The 26,768-nt window shown below is 49.0% G+C and overlaps 1 protein-coding gene across 1 annotated transcript; it reads left to right on the forward strand.

Moving 5' to 3' along the window:
* LOC116967748 (kunitz-type protease inhibitor 1-like) lies at window positions 1-26,766 on the forward strand (the record flags this gene model as incomplete). The annotated part of the gene is made up of 4 exons (XM_033014356.1): window positions 1-712; window positions 23,400-23,570; window positions 25,526-25,579; window positions 26,723-26,766. Coding segments are annotated over exons 1-4 (642 nt in total), but the record flags the coding sequence as incomplete, so codon positions are not given.
* Window positions 26,767-26,768: the final 2 nt, after the last annotated feature.

Consider the following 26,768-nt stretch of genomic DNA (forward strand, 5'->3'; position numbering starts at 1 on the left):
ACATTATATATTAAAGAGGGGGGGGAGGAGGGATGGAAAATATTGTAACTAAATCCAATGGTTTATCGGTGTAGAGGTGGATTATAAGAAGATAGATGGAAAGTTTTGAAACTTTTTGCCAGGGGGAAGGGCTATAAGGAAGTGTGTTGTTGAAGGAAGAGTGTTTAGCTGGGCAGGGCCAAAGATCTTTGGGCAGGGCTTTGGTTGAGAGTGCAGGGAGAGGATTGGATGGGAGTGTGATTAGAGGAGGAGATTTGGCTTGTGGGATCATTCTTACAGGTTGTGTTGGATTTCTTCAGGTGCGTTCGCTCTCTCTCTGTGTGAGTGTGTGTGTGAGAGATGGCGTCTGTGTTTCCAGCTCTCGTCTCCTTCCTCCTCCTGTTCTGTGCGCCGGCGGCCCGGGCCGGAGAGGAATGCTTGACTTCCTTCAATGTATCCCAGGGTTTCAGCCTTGAAGCCGGCAGCGTGGACCGCGGGGCGTCGCTGCTCGACTCGCCGGAGGTGAAAGGCTCTGCCGAGTGCCTGAGCCGATGTTGCTCGCTGCCAAACTGCAACCTCGCCCTGTTCTCCCTCTCCCAGCCCGAACACCCTCGTTGCCATCTCATCGAATGCCCGCTGGGGCAGAGCCCTCCCGTCTGCACCCTCCACCCACGGCCGGGCTTCGTGGCCAACTTCAAACCTGGCTCCGTGCAACACAACGACACGCCGACAGGTAAAGCGACGTCTCTGCTCACCTTTCAGTCTTTTAAAGTTGTCTTTAAGAAGGAACTGCAGATGCTGGAAAATCGAAGGTAGACCAAAAAAAATGCTGGAGAAACTCAGCGGGTGCAGCAGCATCTATGGAGCGAAGGAAATAGGCAACGTTTCGGGCCGAAACCCAGAAGGGTTTCGGCCCGAAACGTTACCTATTTCCTAAAACAGATCCCTATTCGGCCCGAAACGTTGCCTATTTCCTAAAACTGTTCCCTATTCGGCCCGAAACGTTGCCTATTTGCTAAAACAGACCCTATTCGGCCCGAAACGTTGCCTATTTCCTAAAACAGATCCCTATTCGGCCCGAAACGTTGCCTATTTCCTAAAACAGATCCCTATTCGGCCCGAAACGTTGCCTATTTGCTAAAACAGATCCTATTCGGCCCGAAACGTTGCCTATTTCCTGAAACAGATCCCTATTCGGCCCGAAACGTTGCCTATTTGCTCAAACATTTCCCTATTCGGCCCGAAACGTTGCCTATTTCCTAAAACAGATCCCTATTCGGCCCGAAACGTTGCCTATTTCCTAAAACAGATCCCTATTCGGCCCGAAACGTTGCCTATTTGCTAAAACATTTCCCTATTCGGCCCGAAACGTTGCCTATTTCCTAAAACAGATCCCTATTCGGCCCGAAACGTTGCCCATTTGCTAAAACAGATCCCTATTCGGCCCGAAACGTTGCCTATTTGCTAAAACAGATCCCTATTCGGCCCGAAACGTTGCCTATTTCCTAAAACAGTTCCCCATTCGGCCCGAAACGTTGCCTATTTGCTAAAACAGATCCTATTCGGCCCGAAACGTTGCCTATTTCCTAAAACAGTTCCCTATTCGGCCCGAAACGTTGCCTATTTGCTAAAACAGATCCTATTCGGCCCGAAACGTTGCCTATTTCATTCGCTCCATAGATGCTGCTGCACCCGCTGAGTTTCTCCAGCTTTTTTGTGTACCCTTCTTTAGACAATAGGTGCAGGAGCAGGCCATTTGGCCCTTCGAGCCAGCACCGCCATTCAATGTGATCATCCCCAATCAGTACCCCGTTCCTGCCTTCTCCCCATATCCCCTGACTCCACTATCTTTAAGAGCCCTATCTAGCTCTCTCTTGAAGTCAAGCCGAGTCAAGTGAGTTTATTGTCATGTGTCCCTGTATAGGACAATGAAATTCTTGCTTTGCTTCAGCTATTTTTAAGAGCCCTATCTAGCTCTCTCTCGAAAGCATCCAGAGAACCTGCCTCCACCGCCCTCTGAGGCAGAGAATTCCACAGACTCGCCACTCTCTGTGTGGAAAAAGTGTTTCCTCGTCTCCTTTCTAAATGGCTTACTCCCTATTCTTAAACTGTGTGTGGCCCCTGGTTCTGGACTCCCCCAACATCGGGAACATGTTTCCTGCCTCTAGTCGTATGCTAGCAAGGGTTCCCAAACTGGGGCAAATTTTTATCCCGGGGGGGGGGGGGGGGGGGGGACATGTCGCCTACCCAGGGGGTAAATTTGTTGATTTCGGGGGATAAATTTGTTACAAGCAGTATTTTAAAATGTCCCCTTTGTCGGTCGCTCTATTATGATAGAGGTGTGAACTCAAATGACTGGACAAAACAGGCTGGAGGTACATTTACTTTTCCCAGGGGTAAACGGGCCGGAAAAGGTTGGGAACTGTTTTAGGGATGCAGCGTGGAAACAGGCCCTTCGGCCCACCGACCAGTGGGGCAGGAGGTAACGCTGTTGTGCCAAGGAAGACGCTCAGTGTGCCCCAAACACGACTTTCTCTCCCCCCCCCCCCCAACTCATCTCCAATTTTCTCTTGTCTCTCCATTTTGTTTCCCCCCCCTCTTCCCAATTTTGTTCTCGCTTCTCCAGCTTGTCTGTGTGTGTGTGTGTCTCTGTGTGTGTGTGTGTGTGTCTCTGTGTGTGTGTGTGTGTGTCTCTGTGTGTGTGTGTGTGTGTGTCTGTGTGTGTGTGTCTCTCTGTGTGTGTCTGTTTGTGTCTCTCTGTCTGTGTGTGTGTGTCTGTGTGTGTGTGTGTCTCTCTCTGTGCATCGTGGTGTATGTGTGCATGTCTCCAATGAAAGTGCTAACTTTTGGCTGTGAGCCAGCCCCCCCCCCCCCCTTCTCCTCTGCCCTCTCCCCTACCCCCCTCCCAGTAACCTGGGTAAATGGATGAAGAGGGATTGGGCAAACTCAGTGAGCTAGCTCTCCGGTAAACTTTGTGTTGTGTTCAAGACTCCAGCAGCTGCAGTTCCCTGTATCTCGTGTGCCTTGAGCTGGATTCAACAGGAGTTGTTTATCCTGTGTGTGTGTGTCCTTAATCCTTTGTTTCCTGCATTGTGTAATGGTGACACAAGGAACTGCAGGTGCTGCAACCGTGAGCGAAACCACAAAGTGCTGGAGGAACTCGGCGGGTCAGGCAGCGACAATGGAGGGAATGTATGTGGAAGGGTTGCAACCCGAAACATCATCTATCCATTCCCTCTCCAGACACTGCCTGACCACTGAGGATTGTTCTGATGTTGGGGAAGTCCAGAACAAGGGGTCACAGTTTAAGGATAAGAGGGAAATCTTTTAGGACCGAGATGAGAAAAACATTTTTCACACAGAGAGTGGTGAATCTGTGTGGAATTCTCTGCCACAGAAGGTAGTTGAGGCCACAGTTCATTGGCTATATTTAAGAGGGAGTTAGATGTGGCCCTTGGGGCTAAAGGGCTCAGGGGGTATGGAGAGAAGGCAGGTACAGGATACTGAGTTGGATGATCAGCCATGATCATATTGAATGGCGGTGCAGGCTCGAAGGGCCGAATGGCCTACTCCTGCACCTATTTTCTATGTCATCTGTTGCTGGCCTGTTTTGTTCTGGCCAATTCTCTCCCATCTTTCAGTCTGAAGAAGGGTCCCGACCCAAAATGTCCCCTATAATTTTTTTTATTCCTCCAGAAATGCCGCCTGACCCGTTACGCCAGCATTTTGCGTGTGTGTCTTGGTTTGGTTTATTGTCACGTGTACCGAGGTACAGTGACAGGCTTTTGTTGCTTGCTAACAATAGACAATAGGTGCAGGAGTAGGCCTTTCGGCCCTTCGAGCCAGTCAGCAGAAACACAATACCTGATGGTGATGCCAATCGGCCCATTTACAATGTACACAGATACGTGACAAGGGAAGGTAGACCTTCGATTTTCCAGCATCTGCAGTTCCTTCTTGCATATGACCAGCCATGATCATATTGAATGGTGGTGCAGGCTCGAAGGGCCTACTCCTGCACCTATTTTCTATGTTTCTATGACAAGGGAACTGCGTTTAGTGCAAGGTAAAGCCAGCAAAGTCCGATCAAGGACAGTCCAAGGGTCATCCAAGCCAGTGATTCCCAACCTGGGGGGCCATGGCAAATTTCAGGGGGGGGCACAGAATAATGTTGGGATTTAGGGGGGGGCCACAGGTTCAATGAAGGGGGCCACAGAGCTACCACTCTGTTGCCTCCTAAATTTCAGTTCTAATAAATTTAAATCTATGCAGTCGAAATATTTTTGATGTTTGTGGAATAGAATAAAAGAGAATATATGTACAATTAATAGACACTGATATTTTTATGGAAGGTATTATAATATTGAAGTACTTTTTTTCAGCTAATAATGTCAGGGGGGGGGGACAGAAAAATTAAAAGATCCCAAGGGGGCCATGAGCTAAAAAAAGTTAGTAGTTCAGCTCTGCTCTCTGGTTTTTGGTAGGATGGTTCAGTGGCCTGATAGCGGCTTCTGCTGAATTTTGCTGAAGGTCGGGATGAAAGGTTTACTACAAGCTGTGAGCCATTGCAAGTTCCAAGTTCCACCCACCTGGTGTGTTCCTTGGAAGCTGGTTAGATCTGATAGCAAGAGGGAGTGTCTAGACAGGAAGGACAAGGCAGGCACCTGTGGTGTGGGAAGGGATGATGTTGTATTTTACAGTAGGGGGAGAAGAGAGATGATGGGGTCTGCCTGCCCTGCATTGTCCCATCCCTGCCCTGAGCCAGCACCGACTGGTCAAACCCAGAGTTAATGCAGCCTCGGGTGAGCCCATGTGCCTTCAGGCATGCAAAGTGTATTACATAATCACCTCTCCACACCCTGTTTGTCCTAATAAATAAATGTCATTGTGAGCATCTGTATTTTAGTTTAGTTTTAGAGATACAGGCTCTTCGGCCCACCGAGTCGGCACCGACCAGCGATCCCTGCACATTAACACCATCCAACACACCCTATAGGGACAATTTCATATTTACACCCAAGCCAATTAACCTGCAAACCTGCACGTCTTTGGAGTGTGGGAGGAAACCGAAGATCTCGGAGAAAACCCACGCAGGTCACGGGGAGAACGTGCAAACTCCGTACGGACAGCGCCCGTAGTCGGGATCGAACCCGGGTCTCTGACGCTGTGAGGCAGCAACTCTACCGCTGTGCTGCCCTTGCCTGTATTGATGTGAAATAGTCATGTAACATAGGACATTCTGTCCCTTTATGGCCCTGTCCCACTTAGGAAACCTGAACGGAAACCTCTGGAGACTTTGCGCCCCACCCAAGGTTTCCGTGCGGTTCCCAGAGGTTTTTGTCAGTCTCCCTACCTGCAACCTCCGGAAAACGAGAGGGCATAGGCTAAGGTGAGAGGAGAATAAATGTCATTGTTAAAGGTATGGAGGTGAGGTGAGAGGAGAATTTTAAGAGGGAGCTCGTGGGCAACGTTTTCACCGAGAGTGTCGTCCGTACCTGGAATGAGCAACGGTAGAGTTGCTGCCTCACAGCGCCAGAGACCCGGGTTCGATCCTGACTACGGGTGCTGTCTGTATGGAGTTTGCACGTTCTCCCTGTGGCCATGTGGGTTTTCTCCGGGTGCTCTGGTTTCCTCCCACACTCCAAAGACGTACAGTAATTGTCTTTGGTAAAAAATTATAAATCGTCCCTCGTGTTTAGGATGGTACGAGTGTGGTCGGCGCGGACCATGTGGGCCAAAGCGTCTGTTTCCACGCTGTATCTCTAATCTAAACTAAATTAAACAATTACTAAAAGACAGATTGGAAGGGTTTACAGAGCTATGGGCCAAATGCAGGCAGATTGGACTAGCCTAGTATGTCAACTTGGTTGGTGTAGACAAGGTGGGCCTTCGATTTTCCAGCATCTGCAGTCCTTTCTTGCACATGACCAGCCATGATCATATTGAATGGTGGTGAAGGGCCGAATGGCCTACTCCTGCACCTATTTTCTATGTTTCTATGACAAGGGAACTGCATTTAGTGCAAGGAAAAGCCAGCAAACTCCGATCAAGGACAGTCTGAGGGTCATCTAAGCCAGTGATTCCCAACTTGGGGGACCATGGCAAATTTCAGGGGGGGCCACAGAATAATTTTGGGATTTAGGGGGGGGGGCACAGGTTCAATGAAGGAACCCACAGAGCTACCACTCTGTTGCCTCCTAAATTTCAGTTCTAATAAATTTAAATCTATGCAGTCGAAATATTTTTGATGTTTGTGGAATAGAATAAAAGAGAATATATGTACAATTAATAGACACTGATATTTTTATGGAAGGTATTATAATATTGAAGTACTTTTTTTCAGCTAATAATGTCAGGGGGGGGGGGGCACAGAAAAATTAAAAGATCCCAAGGGGGCCATGAGCTAAACAAAGGTTGGGAACCACTGCTCTAGGCAGTAGATAGTATTTCAGCACTGCTCTCTGGTTTTTGGTAGGATGGTTCAGTGGCCTGATAGCGGCTTCTGCTGAATTTTGCTGAAGGTCGGGATGAAAGGTTTACTACAAGCTGTGAGCCATTGCAAGTTCCAAGTCCCACCCATCTGGTGTGTTCCTTGGAAGCTGGTTAGATCTGATAGCAAGAGGGAGTGTCTAGACAGGAAGGACAAGGCAGGCACCTGTGGTGTGGGAAGGGATAATGTTGTATTTTACAGTAGGGGGAGAAGAGAGATGATGGGGTCTGCCTGCCCTGCATTGTCCCATCCCTGCCCTGAGCCAGCACCGACTGGTCAAACCCAGAGTTAATGCAGCCTCGGATGAGCCCATTCGGCCCATGTGCCTTCAGGCATGCAAAGTGTATTACATAATCACCTCTCCACACCCTGTTTGTCCTAATAAATAAATGTCATTGTGAGCATCTGTATTTTAGTTTAGTTTTAGAGATACAGGCTCTTCGGCCCACCGAGTCCGCACCGACCAGCGATCCCCGCACATTAACACCATCCAACACACCCTAGGGACAATTTCATATTTACACCCAAGCCAATTAACCTACAAACCTGCACGTCTTTGGAGTGTGGGAGGAAACCGAAGATCTCGGCGAAAACCCACGCAGGTCACGGGGAGAACGTGCAAACTCCGTACGGACAGCGCCCGGAGTCGGGATCCGGGTCTCTGACGCTGTGAGGCAGCAACTCTACTGCTGTGCTGCCCTTGCCTGTATCTTTGGATCGATGTGAAATAGTCATGTAACATAGGACATTCTGTCCCTTTATGCCCCTGTCCCACTTGGGAAACCTGAACGGAAACCTCTGGAGACTTTGCGCCCCACCCAAGGTTTCCGTGCGGTTCCCGGAGGTTTTTGTCAGTCTCCCTACCTGCAACCTCCGGAAAATGAGAGGACATAGGCTAAGGTGAGAGGAGAATTTGAAGAGGGAGCTCGTGGGCAACGTGTTCACCGAGAGTGTCGTCCGTATCTGGAATGAGCAGCGGTAGAGTTGCTGCCTCACAGCGCCAGAGACCCGGGTTCGATCCTGACTACGGGTGCTGTCTGTATGGAGTTTGCACGTTCTCCCTGTGGCCATGTGGGTTTTCTCCGGGTGCTCTGGTTTCCTCCCACACTCCAAAGACGTACAGTAATTGTCTTTGGTAAAAAATTATAAATCGTCCCTCGTGTTTAGGATGGTACGAGTGTGGTCGGCGCGGACCATGTGGACCAAAGCGTCTGTTTCCACGCTGTATCTCTAAACTAAACTAAATTAAACAATTACTAAAAGACAGATTGGAAGGGTTTACAGAGCTATGGGCCAAATGCAGGCAGATTGGACTAGCCTAGTATGTCAACTTGGTTGGTGTAGACAAGGTGGGCCTTCGATTTTCCAGCATCTGCAGTCCTTTCTTGCACATGACCAGCCATGATCATATTGAATGGTGGTGAAGGGCCGAATGGCCTACTCCTGCACCTATTTTCTATGTTTCTATGACAAGGGAACTGCGTTTAGTGCAAGGTAAAGCCAGCAAAATCCGATCAAGGACAGTCCAAGGGTCATCTAAGCCAGTGATTCCCAACCTGGGGGGCCATGGCAAATTTCAGGGGGGGCCACAGAATAATTTTGGGATTTAGGGGGGGGGGGCACAGGTTCAATGAAGGAACCCACAGAGCTACCACTCTGTTGCCTCCTAAATTTCAGTTCTAATAAATTTAAATCTATGCAGTCGAAATATTTTTGATGTTTGTGGAATAGAATAAAAGAGAATATATGTACAATTAATAGACACTGATATTTTTATGGAAGGTATTATAATATTGAAGTACTTTTTTTCAGCTAATAATGTCAGGGGGGGGGGGGGCACAGAAAAATTAAAAGATCCCAAGGGGGCCATGAGCTAAACAAAGGTTGGGAACCACTGCTCTAGGCAGTAGATAGTATTTCAGCACTGCTCTCTGGTTTTTGGTAGGATGGTTCAGTGGCCTGATAGCGGCTTCTGCTGAATTTTGCTGAAGGTCGGGATGAAAGGTTTACTACAAGCTGTGAGCCATTGCAAGTTCCAAGTCCCACCCATCTGGTGTGTTCCTTGGAAGCTGGTTAGACCTGATAGCAAGAGGGAGTGTCTAGACAGGAAGGACAAGGCAGGCACCTGTGGTGTGGGAAGGGATGATGTTGTATTTTACAGTAGGGGGAGAAGAGAGATGATGGGGTCTGCCTGCCCTGCATTGTCCCATCCCTGCCCTGAGCCAGCACCGACTGGTCAAACCCAGAGTTAATGCAGCCTCGGATGAGCCCATTCGGCCCATGTGCCTTCAGGCATGCAAAGTGTATTACATAATCGCTTCTCCACACCCTGTTTGTCCTAATAAATAAATGTCATTGTGAGCATCTGTATTTTAGTTTAGTTTTAGAGATACAGGCTCTTCGGCCCACCGAGTCGGCACCGACCAGCGATCCCCGCACATTAACACCATCCAACACACCCTAGGGACAATTTCATATTTACACCCAAGCCAATTAACCTACAAACCTGCACGTCTTTGGAGTGTGGGAGGAAACCGAAGATCTCGGAGAAAACCCACGCAGGTCACGGGGAGAACGTGCAAACTCCGTACGGACAGTGCCCGTAGTCGGGATCGAACCCGGTTCTCTGACGCTGTGAGGCAGCAACTCTACTGCTGTGCTGCCCTTACCTGTATCTTTGTATCGATGTGAAATAGTCATGTAACATAGGACATTCTGTCCCTTTATGGCCCTGTCCCACTTAGGAAACCTCTGGAGACTTTGCGCCCCACCCAAGGTTTCCGTGCGGTTCCCGGAGGTTTTTGTCAGTCTCCCTACCTGCAACCTCCGGAAAATGAGAGGGCATAGGCTAAGGTGAGAGGAGAATTTTAAGAGGGAGCTCGTGGGCAACGTTTTCACTGAGTGTCGTCCGTATCTGGAATGAGCAGCGGTAGAGTTGCTGCCTCACAGCGCCAGAGACCCGGGTTCGATCCTGACTACGGGTGCTGTCTGTATGGAGTTTGCACGTTCTCCCTGTGGCCATGTGGGTTTTCTCCGGGTGCTCTGGTTTCCTCCCACACTCCAAAGACGTACAGTAATTGTCTTTGGTAAAAAATTATAAATCGTCCCTCGTGTTTAGGATGGTACGAGTGTGGTCGGCGCGGACCATGTGGGCCAAAGCATCTGTTTCCACGCTGTATCTCTAAACTAAACTAAATTAAACAATTACTAAAAGACAGATTGGAAGGGTTTACAGAGCTATGGGCCAAATGCAGGCAGATTGGACTAGCCTAGTATGTCAACTTGGTTGGTGTAGACAAGGTGGGCCGAAGGGCCTGTTTCCCTGCTGTACAGCTCGATGACTCCATGACAAGTGGAATGGATGTGAAGAGTCGATACATTTTACAGCTTAATGATCTGCACTTTGGACATGGACCTTCGAACCCACACATTTCTTGTGGTTTAACCCAAGTGAGAGAACACCACCATTTTTACATTTACCAAGTCGATTAACCGACAAGCCTGTACGTCTTTGGAGACCGAAGATCTCGGGAGAAAACCCATGCAGGTCACGGGGAGAACGTGCAAACTCCGTACAGACAGCCCCCCTGGTTGGGATCGAACCCGGGTCTCCGGCAGCGCTGAATTGGCTGTAAGGCAGCAACACTACCGCTCAGGATCCGGTGTGTTTGTGGCCAGCGTTTGTGACCAGGCAGAAACAACTTCCTCATTCCCGTCCTCTCAGCCAGTGGCAACAGAGGGCTGTGTGTTGTTTGTTGTTTGTCTCTCGTTTGTTTTCTGTCTCTCAGGACTCGGATCCTCCTGAATGCTCCTCAGTGTTTGGCTCACAACATTAATGTTGATTTAGACAGCAGCCAGCAAAACAAGTGGCTGCAAACGAGAACATGAGTAACAGGATGACCCATCACCAAACCTGTCCCTGACTCGTACCATTTATCATGTATTGTCTTTCCCTTGACTGTTTCCTGAACTGCTATCTGCCTCATAGGAGACTCTCTGACTATTTTTGATAGGACTTTGCTGGCTTTGTGCTCACTGGAAAGATGAGAGGGTTTCTTATAGAAACATACAACATTCTTAAGGGATTGGACAGGAAAAAAATGTTCCCGATGTCGGGGGAGTCCAGAACCAGGGGTCACAGTTTAAGAATAAGGGATGGGCCATTTAGGACTGAGACGAGGAAAAACTTTTTCACCCAGAGAGTTGTGAATCTGTGGAATTCTCTGCTGCAGCAGGCAGTGGAGGCCAATTCACTGGATGTATTCAAGAGAGATTTAGGAATCAAGGGATATGGGGTGAAAGCAGGAACGGGGTACTGATTTTGGCTGATCAGCCATGATCATGTTGAATGGCATGAAACGTCACCTATCCCTTCTCTCCAGAGATGCTGCCTGTCCCGCTGAGTTACTCCAGCATTTTGTGTCCATCTTCGATTTAAACCAGCATCTACAGTTCCTTCCGACACACGAGGTTTAGAGGTTATTTGGGCCAAATGTGGGCAAATGGGACTATCTTAGATTGGCCATCTTGGCCAGCATGGATAAATGGGCCGAAGGGCCTGTTCCTGAGCTGCAGGCTTCCATGAATCAGTTTCTCCCTCTGTTAGTCTGTGACCCACCACTTTAACATAGAAACATAGAAAATAGGTGCAGGAGTAGGCCATTCGGCCCTTCGAGCCTGCACTGCCGTTCAATATGATCATGGCTGATCATCCAACTCGGTATCCTGTGCCTGCCTTCTCTCCATTCCCCCTGATCCCTTTAGCCACAAGGGCCACATCTAACTCCCTCTTAAATATAGCCAATGAACTGTGGCCTCAACTACCTTCTGTGGCAGAGAATTCCACAGATTCACCACTCTGTGTAAAAAATGATTTTCTAATCTTGGTCCTAAAAGATTTCCCTCTTATCCTTCAAGGGTTAAGATCCACCCTGTAGACACAAGGAACTGCAGATGCTGGTTAATGCATGAAAGGACACGAGGTGCTGGAGTAACTCAGCAGGTCAGGCAGCATTTCTGAAGAAAATGGATAGGTGATGATTCAGTCCAGGAGGTCCTTTCAGAATTTTAGGTGACGTGTCGGGTTGGAATGTTATAGCTAAACTTTAATTTAAAAAAAAAAATATTTATCTAACTCCACTCCCCGAAGGACAGGAAGATAGTGAAGTCAACATGACAGTTTTATACTTTGGATCTGAAAAGAGTCTGAGTCATAGCATGGAAACAGGCCCTTCGGCCCAGCTTGTCTATACTGACCAAGATGCCCCATCAATGCTGGTGCCATTTATCTGCATTTGCCCCCATATCTCTCTCAATCATTCCTATCCATGTACCTGTCCAAGTGTTAGATAGGCACAAAAAGCTGGAGTAACTCAGTGGGACGGGCAGCATCTCTGGAGGAAAGCAAGAGGTGACGTTTCGCGTCGAGACCCTTCGTCAGACTGAGAGTCGGGTGGGGGGGGGGGGGGGGTGGAGCAAATGTTGTACCTGCCTCAACTACCTCTGCTGACATAATGAAGAAGGGTCCCGACCTGAAACATCACCTCTTCCTGTTCTCCAGTGATGTTGCCTGACCTGCTGAGTTACTCCAGCACTTTGTAATTTTTTTTAATAGATTCAACCTGTTGTGTGTGGGGGGGGGGGGGGGGGTGGGTGGGGGAACAGGCGAGGAAGGGGGGAAAAGGTGGTGGATACGAGGGTGATAATGTTTCCATTTAAAGAACTGTTGGATCAAAGATGCAGGTTTAGACAATAGGTGCAGGAGTAGGCCATTCGGCCCTTCGAGCCAGCACCACCATTCAATGTGATCATGGCTGATCATCCCCAATCAGTACCCCGTTCCTGCCTTCTCCCCATATCCCCTGATTCCGCTATCTTTAAGAGCCCCATCTAGCTCTCTTGAAAGTATCCAGAGAACCTGCCTCCACCGCCCTCTGAGGCAGAGAATTCCACAGAATTAGAACTCTCTGTGTTTCCTCGTCTCCATTCTAAATGGCTTGCTCCTTATTCTTAAGCTGTGTGGCCCCTGGTTCTGGACTCCCCCAACATCGGGAACATGTTTCCTGCCTCTAGCGTGTCCAAGCCCTTAACAATCTTAAATGTTGAGCTAGATGGATGCGATTAGGTGGGAGTGTTGCTGGCTGTAACAGGAGAATGTCCTGGGTGTAACAATGACCTTATTGTTAAATGATCTGCTGCTGTTGCTTATCCTCTCTTCCTGAGTTATATCAGCTGTCCTGGAGTTTGGTTTCTGCGGTTAAAGCTGTTTCTCTCGTGTTTGCAACAAACCAATGACCCCTTCCCTCTTCTTTCCCCCACCCCCCCCCCCACCACAACCACCCCTCATCCTGTTCTGGTGACTGGGGTGGGAGGAGAGGGTTTTGCTACACACACTAGATGAGTGCTCCACCCCCCTAAAACAGCCTGTAACTGCTGTGCACCATGCAGACAAAAGATGCCAGAGGGCAAAACGTTGCCAATTTCCTTTGCTCCATAGATGCTGCCTCACCCGCTGAGTTTCTCCAGCATTTTTGTCCACCTTCGATTTTTCCAGCATCTGCAGTTCCTTCTTAAACAGAGTGCAAAGTGCAGTCATCAAGTTTTACTGCATGGAATCGGGCTTTTCAATCCGTACGGGCGGCACGGTGGCGCAGCGGTAGAGTTGCTGCCTCACAGCGCCAGAGACCCGGGTTCAATCCTGACTGCGGGCGCTGTCTGGACGGAGTTTGCACGTTCTCGTCGATAGACTCGGCTTGTACTCGCTAGAATTTAGACGATTGAGGGGGGATCTTATAGAAACTTACAAAATTCTTAAGGGGTTGGACAGGCTAGATGCAGGAAGATTGTTCCCGATGTTGGGGAAGTCCAGGACAAGGGGTCACACAGTTTAAGGATAAGGGGGAAATCCTTTAGGACCGAGATGAGAAAAACATTTTTCACACAGAGAGTGGTGAATCTGTGGAATTATCTGCCACAGAAGGTAGTTGAGGCCTGTTCATTAGCTATATTTAAGAGGGAGTTAGATGTGGCCCTTGTGGCTAAAGGGATCAGGGGGTATGGAGAGAAGGCAGGTACAGGATACTGAGTTGGATGATCAGCCATGATCATATTGAATGGCAGTGCCGGCTCGAAGGGCCGAATGGCCTACTCCTGCAACTATTGTCTATGTTTCTATGTTCTCCCCTCGCGTACGTGACCTGCGTAGGTTTCCTCCAGTTTCCTCCCACACTCCAAAGACGTACAGGTTGGTAGGTTAATTGGCTTCGGTGAAATTGTACGTTGCCCCAATGTAGAGGAGAGTGCTAGGGTGTGGGGTGATCGCTGGTTGTTGCGCCGAAGGGCCTGTTTCTGTCTGTATCTCTAAACTAAACTTGTCCATGCTTAAGGGTTAGGCTTATTATTGACGCATAATATAGTACGTTCAAGTTCAAGTGAGTTTATTGTCATGTGTCCCTGTATAGGACAATGAAATTCTTGCTTTGCTTCAGCACACAGAACATAGTAGGCATTTACTACAAAACAGATCAGTGTGTCCATATACCATAATATAAATATATACACACATGAATAAATAAACTGATAAAGTGCAAATAACAGATAATGGGTTATTAATAATCAGAGTTTTGTCCGAGCCAGGTTTAATAGCCTGATGGCTGTGGGGAAGTAGCTATTCCTGAACCTGTTCCTGTAGCTAGCACAGAGGTACAGTGAAAAGCTTCGTTTTGCCCACTGATCGAGCTCAGATACTGTTCATAATTACACTTGAGTCAAACTCGACTACAATAGATGGAGCAAAGGGGAAGATACAGAGTGCAGAATATAGTTCTTATTGTAGCAAATCTCTGGAGCTGTGTACCATAGACTCTGAGAATGGGTGGTGCAGAAGATGGTGGTGAAGTTGTCTCTGTAGATTGTGTTATGGGCTCTGTTTGGGTGCAACCCAGAGTGAACGAGGGGAGCAATTTACATTGTGGGGAGTGGTTTTATAGCAATGTTGGTGGCTGTGATGGGAGCGCAGTATAAATGAGGTCATTACCAGGACGAGTTGCATAAGAGTCGGAGTCATTCAGCACGGGTGCAGGCCCTTCGGCCCAACTTGCTCAAGTTGCCCCATCTAAACTAGTTCCACTTCCCTGCCTAGGAAGGAACTGGCAGAGGTCGGGGATGGGGCCCTGGTACGTATTGAACAAGGATTGTTCAACGTACCCGACAAAGAGGCAGGCGTAGCTGGGGCCCATGCGTGTGCCCATAGCTACGCCTTGTGTTTGGAGGAAATGGAAGGAGTCAAACACTCCTCAACACTCAAGGAACTGCAGATGCTGGTTTAAACTGAAGATAGACACAAAAACTGGAATAACTCAGCGGGTCAGGCAGCATCTCTGGAGAAAAGGAGAAATGTCTGAAATTTCCAGTCTCAAGAAGGGTCTTAAGTTTCAAGATTCAAGTGAGTTTATTGTCATGTGTCCCTGATAGGACAATGAAATTCTTGCTTTGCTTCAGCACAACAGGCATTGACTACAAAACAGATCAGTGTGTCCATATACCATTGTATAAATATATACACACATGAATAAATAAACTGATAAAGTGCAAATAACAGATAAAGGTCTATTAATGTTCAGAGTTTTGTCCGAGCCAGGTTTAATAGCCTGATGGCTGTGGGGAAGTAGCTATTCCTGAACCTGGTCTTAACTCAAAGTGTCACCCTTTTCTCCAGCGATGCTGCCTGACCCGCTGAGTTCCTCCAGCTTTTGTGTCGATCTCTCATTTACCTGTGTTTGCCCATCTCCCCCTTTCCAATCCACTCACCTGTCCAAAAGTCCTTTAATTGTTATTGTACCTGCCTCAACAACTTCCTCTGGCAGCTTGTTCCAAATAACCCACCACCTGTGCGACAATGTTGTCACTCGGGTTCCTATTAAAGGGCCTGTCCCACTTGCGTGATTTTTTCGGTGACTTGCTGGCACCCGTCATAGTCGCAGCAGGTCACCGAAAATTTTCAACGTGTTGAAATTCCAGTGGTGACCAGAAAGACGCTACGACTCTTTGGACCAAAGTAACTCCTCTAGTATCTTTGCTTTGGGTGACTGAGGAGACTACTAGTTAAGATTATCCCTCTAGGGTAGACAAAAGTGCTGGAGAAACTCAGCGGGTGCAACAGCATCTATGGAGCGAAGGAAATAGGCAACGTTTCGGGCCGAAACCCTTCTTCAGACCAAGATCATCCCTCTGCTTACTGCGTTCCAAGGAATAAAGTCTTAATCTTCCCAACGTCCCCCAGTACTTCAGGCTCTTGACTCCTGGCAATAGATGCTTCTTTGTCAAGAAAATAGACACAAAATGCTGGAGTAACTCAGCGGGTCGGGCAGCATTTCTGGAGAAAAAGTCTGAGGAAGAGTCCCGACCCGAAACGTCACCTGTTCCTTTTCTCCAGAGATCTTCCATCATCCTTGTAAAGCTTCTCTGCACTCTCTCAGGCGTAATGACATCCTTTCAAGAACAGGGTGAGCAAAACTGAACACAGTACCAAAAAATGTGGCCTCACCAACGTCTTGTACAACTAGGGTTGCCAACTGTCCCGTATTAGCCGGGACATCCCGTATATTGGGCTAAATTGGTTTATCCCGTACGGGACCGCCCTTGTCCCGTATTTGACCGCTACTACTCGGGTCGAGGGGACTGTCGAGTCGGAGCGCCGGCCCAGCCTCACCCGTCCCGACGTAGTGCAGCCCATGGAGTGCAGCAGCAGCACCTCGCCCGTGGCCCCGTCGGTTGGTCGGCAGCCCGGCCATCTGTCCGACCTTCAGACCTTCGCTTACCGCCGACACCACCACCACCCCTCCTTCTCATGGCCGATCATCGGTTCATGAGTTGGATGGGGAGCTGGACTTGCCCGGACCAAAACTCCTCAGCTGGGCTTTGTGTGCAGTCCAGCACCCGGGGCCAACATCGTTTACCCAGCCACGGCCCAGTCGGTCAACGAATTGCCGTGGGGAACTATGTCCTGTATTTTGACCTTTTGTCCCTTATTTGGGAGTGAGAAAGTTGGCAGGCCTATGTACAACTGCAACATCACATCCCGACTTCTATTCTCTCATCCCTGACTGATGAAGGTCAGCGTGCCAACATCGACAGTCCAGTAATCAGACTGTTAGTTTTAATGCGATTGGATTTGTCTGTGTATGGATTAAGGGATGAATTTCTGGAATGCAAACAAGATGTTTAATATATTACTTAGTGTCTCGTGAAAGGGGTTTAATTAATAATTTTGTGATAAAATGTTTCTTTGAAAGAGTGACCATAATAGAATTTACACATTTTTCTTAGTACTGTCACTCAATTTGACACTTTTTTGATTAAAATGAAGGAAATTGCAAAGTTGTTGGAATGCGTGGCAGATTGGGAAATTAGATTCAAGGGCTAGTGTTAGTTGATCGGTTAGCTGGTCAATTAGTTTAATTTGTTGTCACGTGTAGCGAGGTGCAGTGGAAAGCTTTTTGTTGTGTGCTAACCAGTCAGCAGAAAGACTATACACTATTATAACCGTTACAGATGTAGGATAAAGGGATAAGTTAGTCCAATTAAATCATGCTTGACTAATCCTCTGGAATTTTTGGAGGATATAATTTCACCCAGAGAGTTGTGAATCTGTGGAATTCTCTGCCACAGAAGGCAGTGGAGGCCGATTCACTGGATGTTTATCAAGAGAGTTAGATAGTGCTCTTGGGGCTACGGAATCAAGGGATATGGGGGAAAAGCAGGATTGGAGTACTGATTTTGGAAGATCAGCCATGATCATATTGAAAGGTGGTGCTGGCTCGGAGGGCCGAATGGCCTACTCCTGCACCTATTTCTATGTAAGGATAGTTTGAGGGTCTACAATGAGGTAGATATTAGCTTTGGGCTGCTATCTAGTTGTTAATAGGATGATTCAGTTGGTTAGTTGGTCTGTTTGTTTGTTTTGAAGGTAGACACAAAATGCTGGAGAAACTCAGTGGGTGAGGCAGCATCTCTGGAGAGAAGGAATGGGTGACATTTTGGGTCGAGACCTTTCTTCTGATTGTTTTTGTTTGTTTGGTTATTGTTTTGTGTACAGAGATACAGTGAAATATACGTGCTATCTAGTCAAGCCATGCTCTACATGAGTGTATTGGGTCCTCTTCTGGAACCGCAAGCAGAAGGTCGCCATGTTCCAACACCATCCTGCAACTTCCAAGTCTCTGAAAAGTCCGATCTTGTCCCAAGGGGATCTGGGCTTCTTGTTTTCTCTCGTTAAGGCCCAGTGTCCTGGTGACACTGGCTTGACAAAAATGGGATCGGTCACGCTAGAGGCAGGAAACATGTTCCCGTTGTTGGGGGAGTCCAGAACCAGGGGCCACACACAGTTTAAGAATAAGGAGTAAGCCATTTAGAACGGAGACGAGGAAACATTTTTTCTCACTGGGAGTTGTGAGTCTGTGGAATTCTCTGCCATAAGGGCGGTGGAGGCAGGTTCTCTGGATGCTTTCAAGAGAGAGCTGGATAGGGCTCTTAAAGATAGCAGAGTCAGGGGATATGGGGAGAAGGCAGGAACAGGGTACTGATTGGGGATGATCAGCCATGATCACATTGAATGGCGGTGCTGGCTCGAAGGGCCGAATGGCCTACTCCTGCACCTATTGTCTATTATCTGGCCTAGCACAACGCATAGACTGTAGACCATAGATTGCGCCAACCCTCATTCCCATCTCCTCTGATGTGTAGAGAGGAACGGCAAGATGCTGGTCTACACTGACGTTGGGGGCCCGATGGGGCAGCGGTAGAGTTGCTGCCTCAACGCCAGAGACACGGGTTTGATCTTGACCTCTGGTGCTGTCTGTATGGAGTTTGCACGTTCTGACCGGCGTGGGGTTTTATCCGGGTGCTCCGGTTTCTTCCCACACTCCAAAGGTCAAGATCAAACCCGTGTCTCTGGCGTGCAGGATTGTAGGTCCATTGGCGTAGGTAAAATTGTAAATTGTCCCTAGTGTGTGTGTAGGATAGTGTTAGTGAGCGGAGATCGCCGGTCGGCTGGGACTCGGTGGGCCGAAGGGCCTGTTTCCGTGCTGTATCTCGAAACTAAATAGACCACCGAATGCTGGAGTAACTTAGCGGGTTACATCTCAGGCGGCATCTTTGGAGAAAAGGGGTAGGTGACGTTTCGGGTGGAGACCCTTCTTCCGACCAAAGACTCGGTGATGTTTCTGGTCCAGACCCTTCCTCAGTCGGAAGTAGAGTCTCGACCCGAAAAGTTGCCTACTCCTTTACTCCAGAGATGCTGCCTGACCCGCTGAGCCATCTCCACCAATGCCAGGCCCTGAGTGTGAGAGAGAGCGAGGGAGAGGGAGAGGGTGGGTAGTACTGATGCAGCGGATGTGACTAGGAGGAAATATTTAGTGTGCGGTCTGTGGAAGAACATCAGTTTTCTCACGTTGCCCGATGTGGCAACAGGCAGTCTCACTTCCTGCCGCTTCACAAACGCTGCCACCTCAGTTGTACAACCTGTTCTGATGATGATCGGAAAACAGACTGGGTGGAGTAACTCAGCGGGTCGGGCAGCATCTGTGGTTGGGGGGGGGGGGTTGGACGGGCAAAATTTTGGGTCAGGACTAGGGTTGCCAACTGTCCCGTATTAGCCGGGACATCCCGTATATTGGGCCTAATTGGTTTGTCCCGTACAGGACCGCCCTTGTCCCGTGTTTGACTGCTACTACTCGGGCTGAGTATCTATTCCACTTCTCCAGAGATGCTGCCTGAATTACTCCAGCACTTTGTCTATCTTCGGTATCAACTAGCATCTGCTGTTCCTTCCTACACAAGGAACTGCAGATGCTGGCTTACAAAGAAAAACGCAAAGTGCTTGAGGAACGCAGCAGGTCAGGCAACATCAATGTGGGGGGGGACAGACATTTTGGTTTGGGACCCTTGTGACCGAGGATAATCTTGTTTACGTAGCCGTGCGTGTATGTGGTTGGTGTGTGCGTGTGTGTGTGTGGTTGGTGTATGCGTGTGGTTGGGGTGTGCGTGTGTGGTTGGTGTGTGCGTGTGTGCGTGTGGTTGGTGTGTGCGTGTGGTTGGTGTGTGCGTGTGGTTGGGGTGTGCGTGTGTGGTTGGTGTGTGCGTGTGTGGTTGGTGTGTGCGTGTGTGTGTGTGCGCGTGTGGTTGGGGTGTGCGGGTGGTTGGGGTGTGCGGGTGGTTGGTGTGTGCGTGTGTGCGGTTGGTTGTGTGTGTGTGTGTGTGCGGTTGGTTGTGTGTGTGTGTGTGTGCGGTTGGTGTGTGTGCGTGTGGTTGATGTGTGTGTGTGTGTGCGGTTGGTGTGTGTGTGTGTGTGTGTGGTTGGTGTGTGTGTGTGTGTGTGTGTGTGTGGTTGGTGTGTGTGTGGTTGGTGTTGGTGTGTGTGTGGTTGGTGTTGGTGTGTGTGTGTGTGTGTGGTTGGCGTGTGTGTGGTGTGTGTGTGCATGAATGGTTAGTGTATGTAAGGTTGCAGTAGCAGCCCTTGAGTTTCTCAAACAGTTAATGATTACATTAGACTCTTGTGCGATGTCGTTAGACCGGTTTGTGAATTAGCATCTTGGTGACTAATCTCTTAGATCACAACCCCATCTGTTTAGCTGCTTACACTGGCAATGAACGAAGAATTAGTGACTGTTTAGAAGGTTATTGTCCTTGTGTGGGAGGCTTCTGATTCCCCCTTTCCCCTCGCCCCCTCCTTCCTCTCACCCCCCCCCCACTCCTGACACACCCACCTGTGAAATGCAAAGCTTGCATTTTGATAGCACCTTTTCAGAGTGTCCCTGTCGTAAAATGACATGGCAGCCATTTTGAGCAAAAACAAGCTCCCGCTAGCCCACGTTTGTGGAAACATTGGATCTGCCAGGGCAGTTCTGTTTGTGGATTTCGGGGAGAAGATAAAACCGGGCCGTGCGGGGCTGGGGAACGATGAGGTTGGAGGCTTTGGAGGGCAGACAGCCGGAAGAAATGAAATCTGATATGGCGTGTGTGATGTTAAGGCCTGCTGCCTTGTCTGTAGGGTCATGGTCCAAGGATAAGGAAACGTGTTCCCGATGTTGGGGGAGTCCAGAACCAGGGGCCACACACACAGTTTAAGAATAAGGAGTAAGCCACTTAGAACGGAGACGAGGAAACACTTTTTCTCACAGAGAGTGGTGAGTCTGTGGAATTCTCTGCCTCAGAGGGTGGTGGAGGCAGGTTCTCTGGATGCTTTCAAGAGAGAGCTAGATAGGGCTCTTAAAGATGGCGGTGTCAGGGGATATGGGGAGAAGGCAGGAACGGGGTACCGATTGTGGATGATCAGCCACGATCACATTGAATGGCGGTGCTGGCTCGAAGGGCCGAATGGCCTACTCCTGCACCTGTTGTCTATTGTCTATAAGTGGGAGGACGTGAAGAAGGGTCTCGACCCAAAATACGTCACACCTTCCTTCTCTCCAGAGATGTTGTCAGCCCTGCTGAGTTACTCCAACATTTTGTGTCTATCTTGTATTTGAACCAGCATCTGCAATGCTCTCCCACACAAACCACATTTGTAGTTTAATTTAGAGATGCAGCATAGAAACAGGCCCTTCGGCCCACCAAGCCCATGCTGACCAACGATCCCTGTACACGAGCACTATGTGACACGCTCTAGGGACAATTTTACGATGTTACCAAAGCCTATTAACATACAAACCTGTACGTCTTTGTCAAGCCAAGTCACTTTCATTTCTATAGCATATTTAAAAAAACAACTCTCGTTGGCCAAAGTGCTTTATATTGGTGGAGCTACTAACGTTAGACAACATTGGAGTGTAGGAGGAGACCAGAGCACCCGGAGAAAACCCACATGGTCACAAGGAGAACGTACAAACTCCACACAGACAGCACCCGTGGTCAGGATCGAACCAGGGTCTCTGGCACTGTAAAGCAGCAACTCTACCACTGTGCTGCCCTTGGGTAGGATATCACCACCCTGGAGGGTTTGTGGGGGCTGTAGTAGTGTTGTATTGTATTGTGTATCTTTATTGTTATTTTCCTGAGTACTCACATACCCAGAGGAAACAAAAAAACGTTACTCAAACCAGTGTCCATTCAGTGTGCAGTAAAAAATAAATAGAAATAAAAATACATATATCCTGAACAAGTTTAACACTACTCTCAACTAAACATCAACAGGCGTTCCGATCGGCAGCGGCACGACAGTGGCTCTGTCCAGGTTGGTGGTTGGTGCGCGATACTTTGGCAGGGGGCTAAGTCCGTTTATCAGTCTTATAGCCTGCGGGAAGAAGCTGAGGAGCATCCTGCTGGTTTTGCAGCTAATGCTCCTGTACCTCTTCCCAGATGGCAGGATGGAGAATATGTGATGCGATGGGTGGTAGGGGTCTTTGATGATGGAGATGGCTCTGTTGATACATCTCTTCCTGTATATGTCCAGCAAGAAAGGGAGTGGAGCACCAATAATCCTGCTGGCGGTCTTCACAATCCTGTCAAGTTGGTGCCGTTCGTACGCCTTGCAGCTCCCGAACCAGGAAGTGATGCCGTTGGTTAATGTGCTCTCGATTGTCCCCCTATAAAAAGTTCGTAGGTGTGTAGTGGGGAGACCTGCTTTACGTAGTCTTCGGAGAGGGTGGAGTCGCTGCTGGGCTCTCTTGACCAGTGCTGTGGTGTTGGTTGTGGACATCAGGTCATCTGACAGGTGGAGTCCTAGGAACTTCACGCTGCTGACCCTTTCCACATCAGCTCCATCGATGTGCAGAGGTGTATGGTGTTGTTTTCCCGCCCTCCTGAAGTCAACCACCATCTCCTTAGTTTTTCCCACGTTGAGAATGAGGTTGTGGGATTTGCACCATCCTGTACGTGGGGTATGTACAGCATTGGAGTGACATGCCTGCTGTACAGAGAGATGTTGCGTAGGCCACAGATAGACACAGCGTGCTGGAGTAACTGAGTGTTAGTCTGAGGCTATGGGGTGTACACGTGTCAGAGGTTCTGGGGAGAAGGCAGGAGAATGGGGGAATCTGTCAATCTCTGCCTTAAAAATATCCAGTGACTTGGCCTGCCTTTAGTTCCGAGATACAGCGTGGAAATAGGCCCTTCACCCCACCGAGTCCGCACCGACCAGCGATCCCCGCACGCTAACACTATCCTACACTCACTGCGGACAATTTATATTAATACCAAGCCAATTAACCTACAAACCTGTACGTCTTTGGAGTGTGGGAGGAAACCGAAGATCTCGGAGAAAACCCACGCGGGTCACGGGGAGAACGTGCAAACTCCGTACAGACAGCGCCCGTAGTCAGGATCGAACCCGGGTCTCAGGCGCTGCATTTGCTGTGAGGCAGTAACTCTACTGCTGCGCCACCGTGCCCACCCTACTCTCTAAGCTCCATTCCCTTGGTCCCTGGGACGGCGGGACTGTCATGAGGGAAGATTGAAAAGACTAGGCTTGTATTCACTGGAGTTTAGAAGGATGAGGGGGTAGATCTTATAGAACCATATAAAATTATAAAAGGACTGGTCAAGCTAGATGCAGGAAAAATGTTCCCAATGTTGGGCGAGTCCAGAACCAGGGGCCACAGTCTTAGAATAAAGGGGAGGTCATTTAAGACTGAGGTGAGAAAAAAACGTTTTCACCCAGAGAGTTGTGAATTTGTGGAATTCCCTGCCACAGAGGGCAGTGGAGGCCAAATCACTGGATGGATTTAAGAGAGAGTTAGATAGAGCTCTAGGGGCTAGTGGAGTCAAGGGATATGGGGAGAAGGCAGGCACGGGTTATAGATAGGGGACGATCAGCCGTGATCACAATGAATGGCGGTGCTGGCTTGAAGGGCCGAATGGCCTCCTCCTGCACCTATTTTCTATGTTTCTATGTTTCTGAACTAAACAGGACTCTTGTGGCTTTTTCTTTTTGCAGTGGACTGCTCCAGCCCACCGAAGACCGGTCCATGCCGAGCGGCCATCCCCAGGTGGTTTTACAACGGCACGGAAAAGACCTGCCAGGAATTCATCTACGGGGGTTGCCTGGCCAACCTGAACAACTACGACAACAAGAAAGATTGCCTCGATGCTTGCGATAAAAGCATAGGTTCGTAGTGGGGAGGGTGGGTGGGGCGCGAACCTCAAACCCCCCCCCCCCCCCCCCCACGGATCTCGCTGTCCCACGGACGCCCGCCCTTCTTGCGGGGGGAGCGGGTGCAGCAGGTAGTGCTGCTCACCCACGGCGCCAGAGACCAGGCTTCCATCCCGACCTCAGGCCGTGTCTGTGTGGAGTTTGCACGGTCTATCTGTAACGTCTTAAGGCCATAAAGTCATGTAATACGAACAGCATTAGGCCATTCGGCCCATCTCGTTTAATTTGGAGATACAGCGAAGAAACAGGCCCTTCTGCCCATCTCCCTGCACATCAACAGTATTACACACACACGTACACACACACACGTACACACACGTACACACACACACGCACACGTACACACACACACACACGCACACGTACACACACACACGTACACACACACACAGACACGCGTACACAGACACACACGTACACACACACACACACACACACTTTTTACACCTAGCCAATGATCCTACAAACCTGTAGGTGTTAGGATTGTGGGAGGATCCTTGTGCCAAGGGTCGACTTTGGAGCCCGCAGGCTTTAACATCGTGGAGCTCGTGGTCTCTGGTTACAGACAGACATTGGGAGCTCCAAGCTGCAGGGGCTATGATCGCCCCGACTGTGAATGGTTCGACTGTCCCGACTGCGGGAGAATAAAGAGGAAGAAGATTAGACTGTATTGCCTCCCCTCAGAGTGGGGAACGTGGGGAATCCGCTGTGGTGGATGTTTACGTTAACTTTTATGTAGTTGTGTGACTTGTTGCTTTTTCTTGTATGGCTGTCTGGTAAATCAAATTTCACTGTACCTTAATTGGCGTGTGTGACAATAAACTGACCTTGAAACCTTGAACCTTGACACCGGAGATCAGGGAGAAAACCCACGCAGGTCACGGGGAGAACGTGCAAACTCCGCACAGACAGCAGTGGAATTAAACCCGGGTCTCTGGCACTTGTGATGCAGTAGCTCTACCGCTGTGCCACTGCGCAGTCCTAATGCGAGTCCCACTAATGTTATAATTATATGTTACTAGACCAAGTGCAGACCCGTTGGGTCTGCTCCCCCAATGCAGCCATTCCCTACCCGTAGCCCCCACGGGAGACGTGGTCCTCCAACTGAGGATTCGAGCACTCAGCAGTGCGGCTGTTTTTAAATGGCGTCTTTGAGGCGAGAGGCGGGCGCCAGCAGCCGTTATGGTCGCTGGCCAGCAGGAGGCGACAAAATGAGTGAGTGGTGGGGGGGGGGGGGGGGAAGGATTTTATTAAAAATGTGTACATAAACACGACAAAATTTAATGAGGAGTGGATACTTGGAATGAAAAGTGAAATCTCTACCGAAATGGGAAAAAAATCTGGGCGTTTGTGGGACTGGTGTTGGCGTAGCGACGAATCAAAGGCTGACACCCACAGGCTGGCAACCACAAGACAGGCAGAAACACACACACACACACACACACACACACACACACACACACACACACACACACACACACACACACACACACACACACACACACATATATATACAAAAACACACACACATATATACACATATATATATATACACACACACACACACGCACACACGCACATATATACAAAAACACGCACGCACGCACACACACACATATATACAAACACACACACACACACACACACACACACAGCTTTATAGATGGATAAATAGATGGATAGATAGATGGTTGGATAGATGGATGGATGGATAGATGGATGGATGGATAGATGGATGGATGGATGGATAGATGGATGGATGGATGGATGGATAGATAGATAGATGGATGGATAGATGGATAGATAGATAATTAAGTATACACCTGCCCACTGTGTGTGCCCGTCGGTTTGCGCGTGCATGTCGGTCTGTGTGCTCGTAACTGGACACTAATTCCTCCTCTCTATTCCAGAGCCGTTGAACAACCAGGTGCCAGTGGTGAGCAGGAGTGTGATGAGTCTCAAGGGTAAGTGTTCAAGAGAGTTTATTGTCATGTGTCCCTGTGCTTTGCTTCAGCACACAGCACATAGTAGGCATTTACTACAAAACAGATCAGTGTGTCCACATCCCATAATATAAATATAAGGGGCACTGACGTGAGGCCACTTCATGTCCTGTAGCCCAGAGGGTCCACAACAGTGGCACCCGACCTCTGTGTAAAGCAGCTTAGCCCACACATCTCCATTAGACGCTCCCTACTCACTTTAAAGCTGTGCTCTGTACTCATTGACATTTTCAGCATGGGGAGTTGTCCAAAACGCTAGAGGCCCCCCGAGAATCAGTCGGTTCTTAGTCCCATTTCCCTGCAAATCATTTCCATCCAATTCCCTCCTGAAAGCTCCGGTTCCGTTTCCACCGCTCCTGGAAGGAATGTTTCCCGGATCCGGGCCCCAATCTCCATCCACCAGGTTTTTCTCAAATTATTTTTTTTGGGGGGGAGATATGGTTTTCTCTGTGTGTCCCGGTGGAGTTACATAGAAACATAGAAAATAGGTGCAGGAGGAGGCCATTCGGCCCTTCGAGCCAGCACCGTCATTCATTGTGATCAGGGCTGATCGTCCCCTATCAATAACCCGTGCCTGCCTTCTCCCCATATCCCTTGATTCCACTAGCCCCTAGAGCTCTATCTAACTCTCTCTGAAATCCATCCAGTGATTTGGCCTCCACTGCCCTCTGTTGAGGCCAGTTCATTGGCTATATTTAAGAGGGAGTTAAATGTGGTCCTTGTAGCTAAAGGGATCAGGAGGTATGGAGAGAAGGCAGGTACAGGATACTGAGTTGGATGATCAACGAGGATCATATTGAATGGCTGTGCAGGCTCGAAGGGCCGAATGGCCTACTCCTGCACCTATTGTCTATGTTTCTATGCATTGTCTTTCCGCTAACTGGATAGCACGCAACAAAAGCTTTTCACTGTACCTCGGTACAAGTGACAATAAACAAAACTCAAACCCAAAGTGTGTAGGAAGGAACTGCAGATGCTGGTTTAAACCGAAGATAGACACAAAAAGCTGGAGTAACTCAGCTGGGCAGGCCGCATTTCTGGAGGGAAGGAATGGGTGACGTTTCGGGTCGAGGCCCTTCTAACATCCCACCATCCTATTTGCAGATTGTTCAAAGCCTTGCTCGGCTAAAGAGTTCCACTGCAGTGGATG

Source organism: Amblyraja radiata, chromosome 41 (genome assembly GCF_010909765.2).
Source record: "Amblyraja radiata isolate CabotCenter1 chromosome 41, sAmbRad1.1.pri, whole genome shotgun sequence".
Lineage (NCBI taxonomy): Eukaryota > Metazoa > Chordata > Chondrichthyes > Rajiformes > Rajidae > Amblyraja > Amblyraja radiata.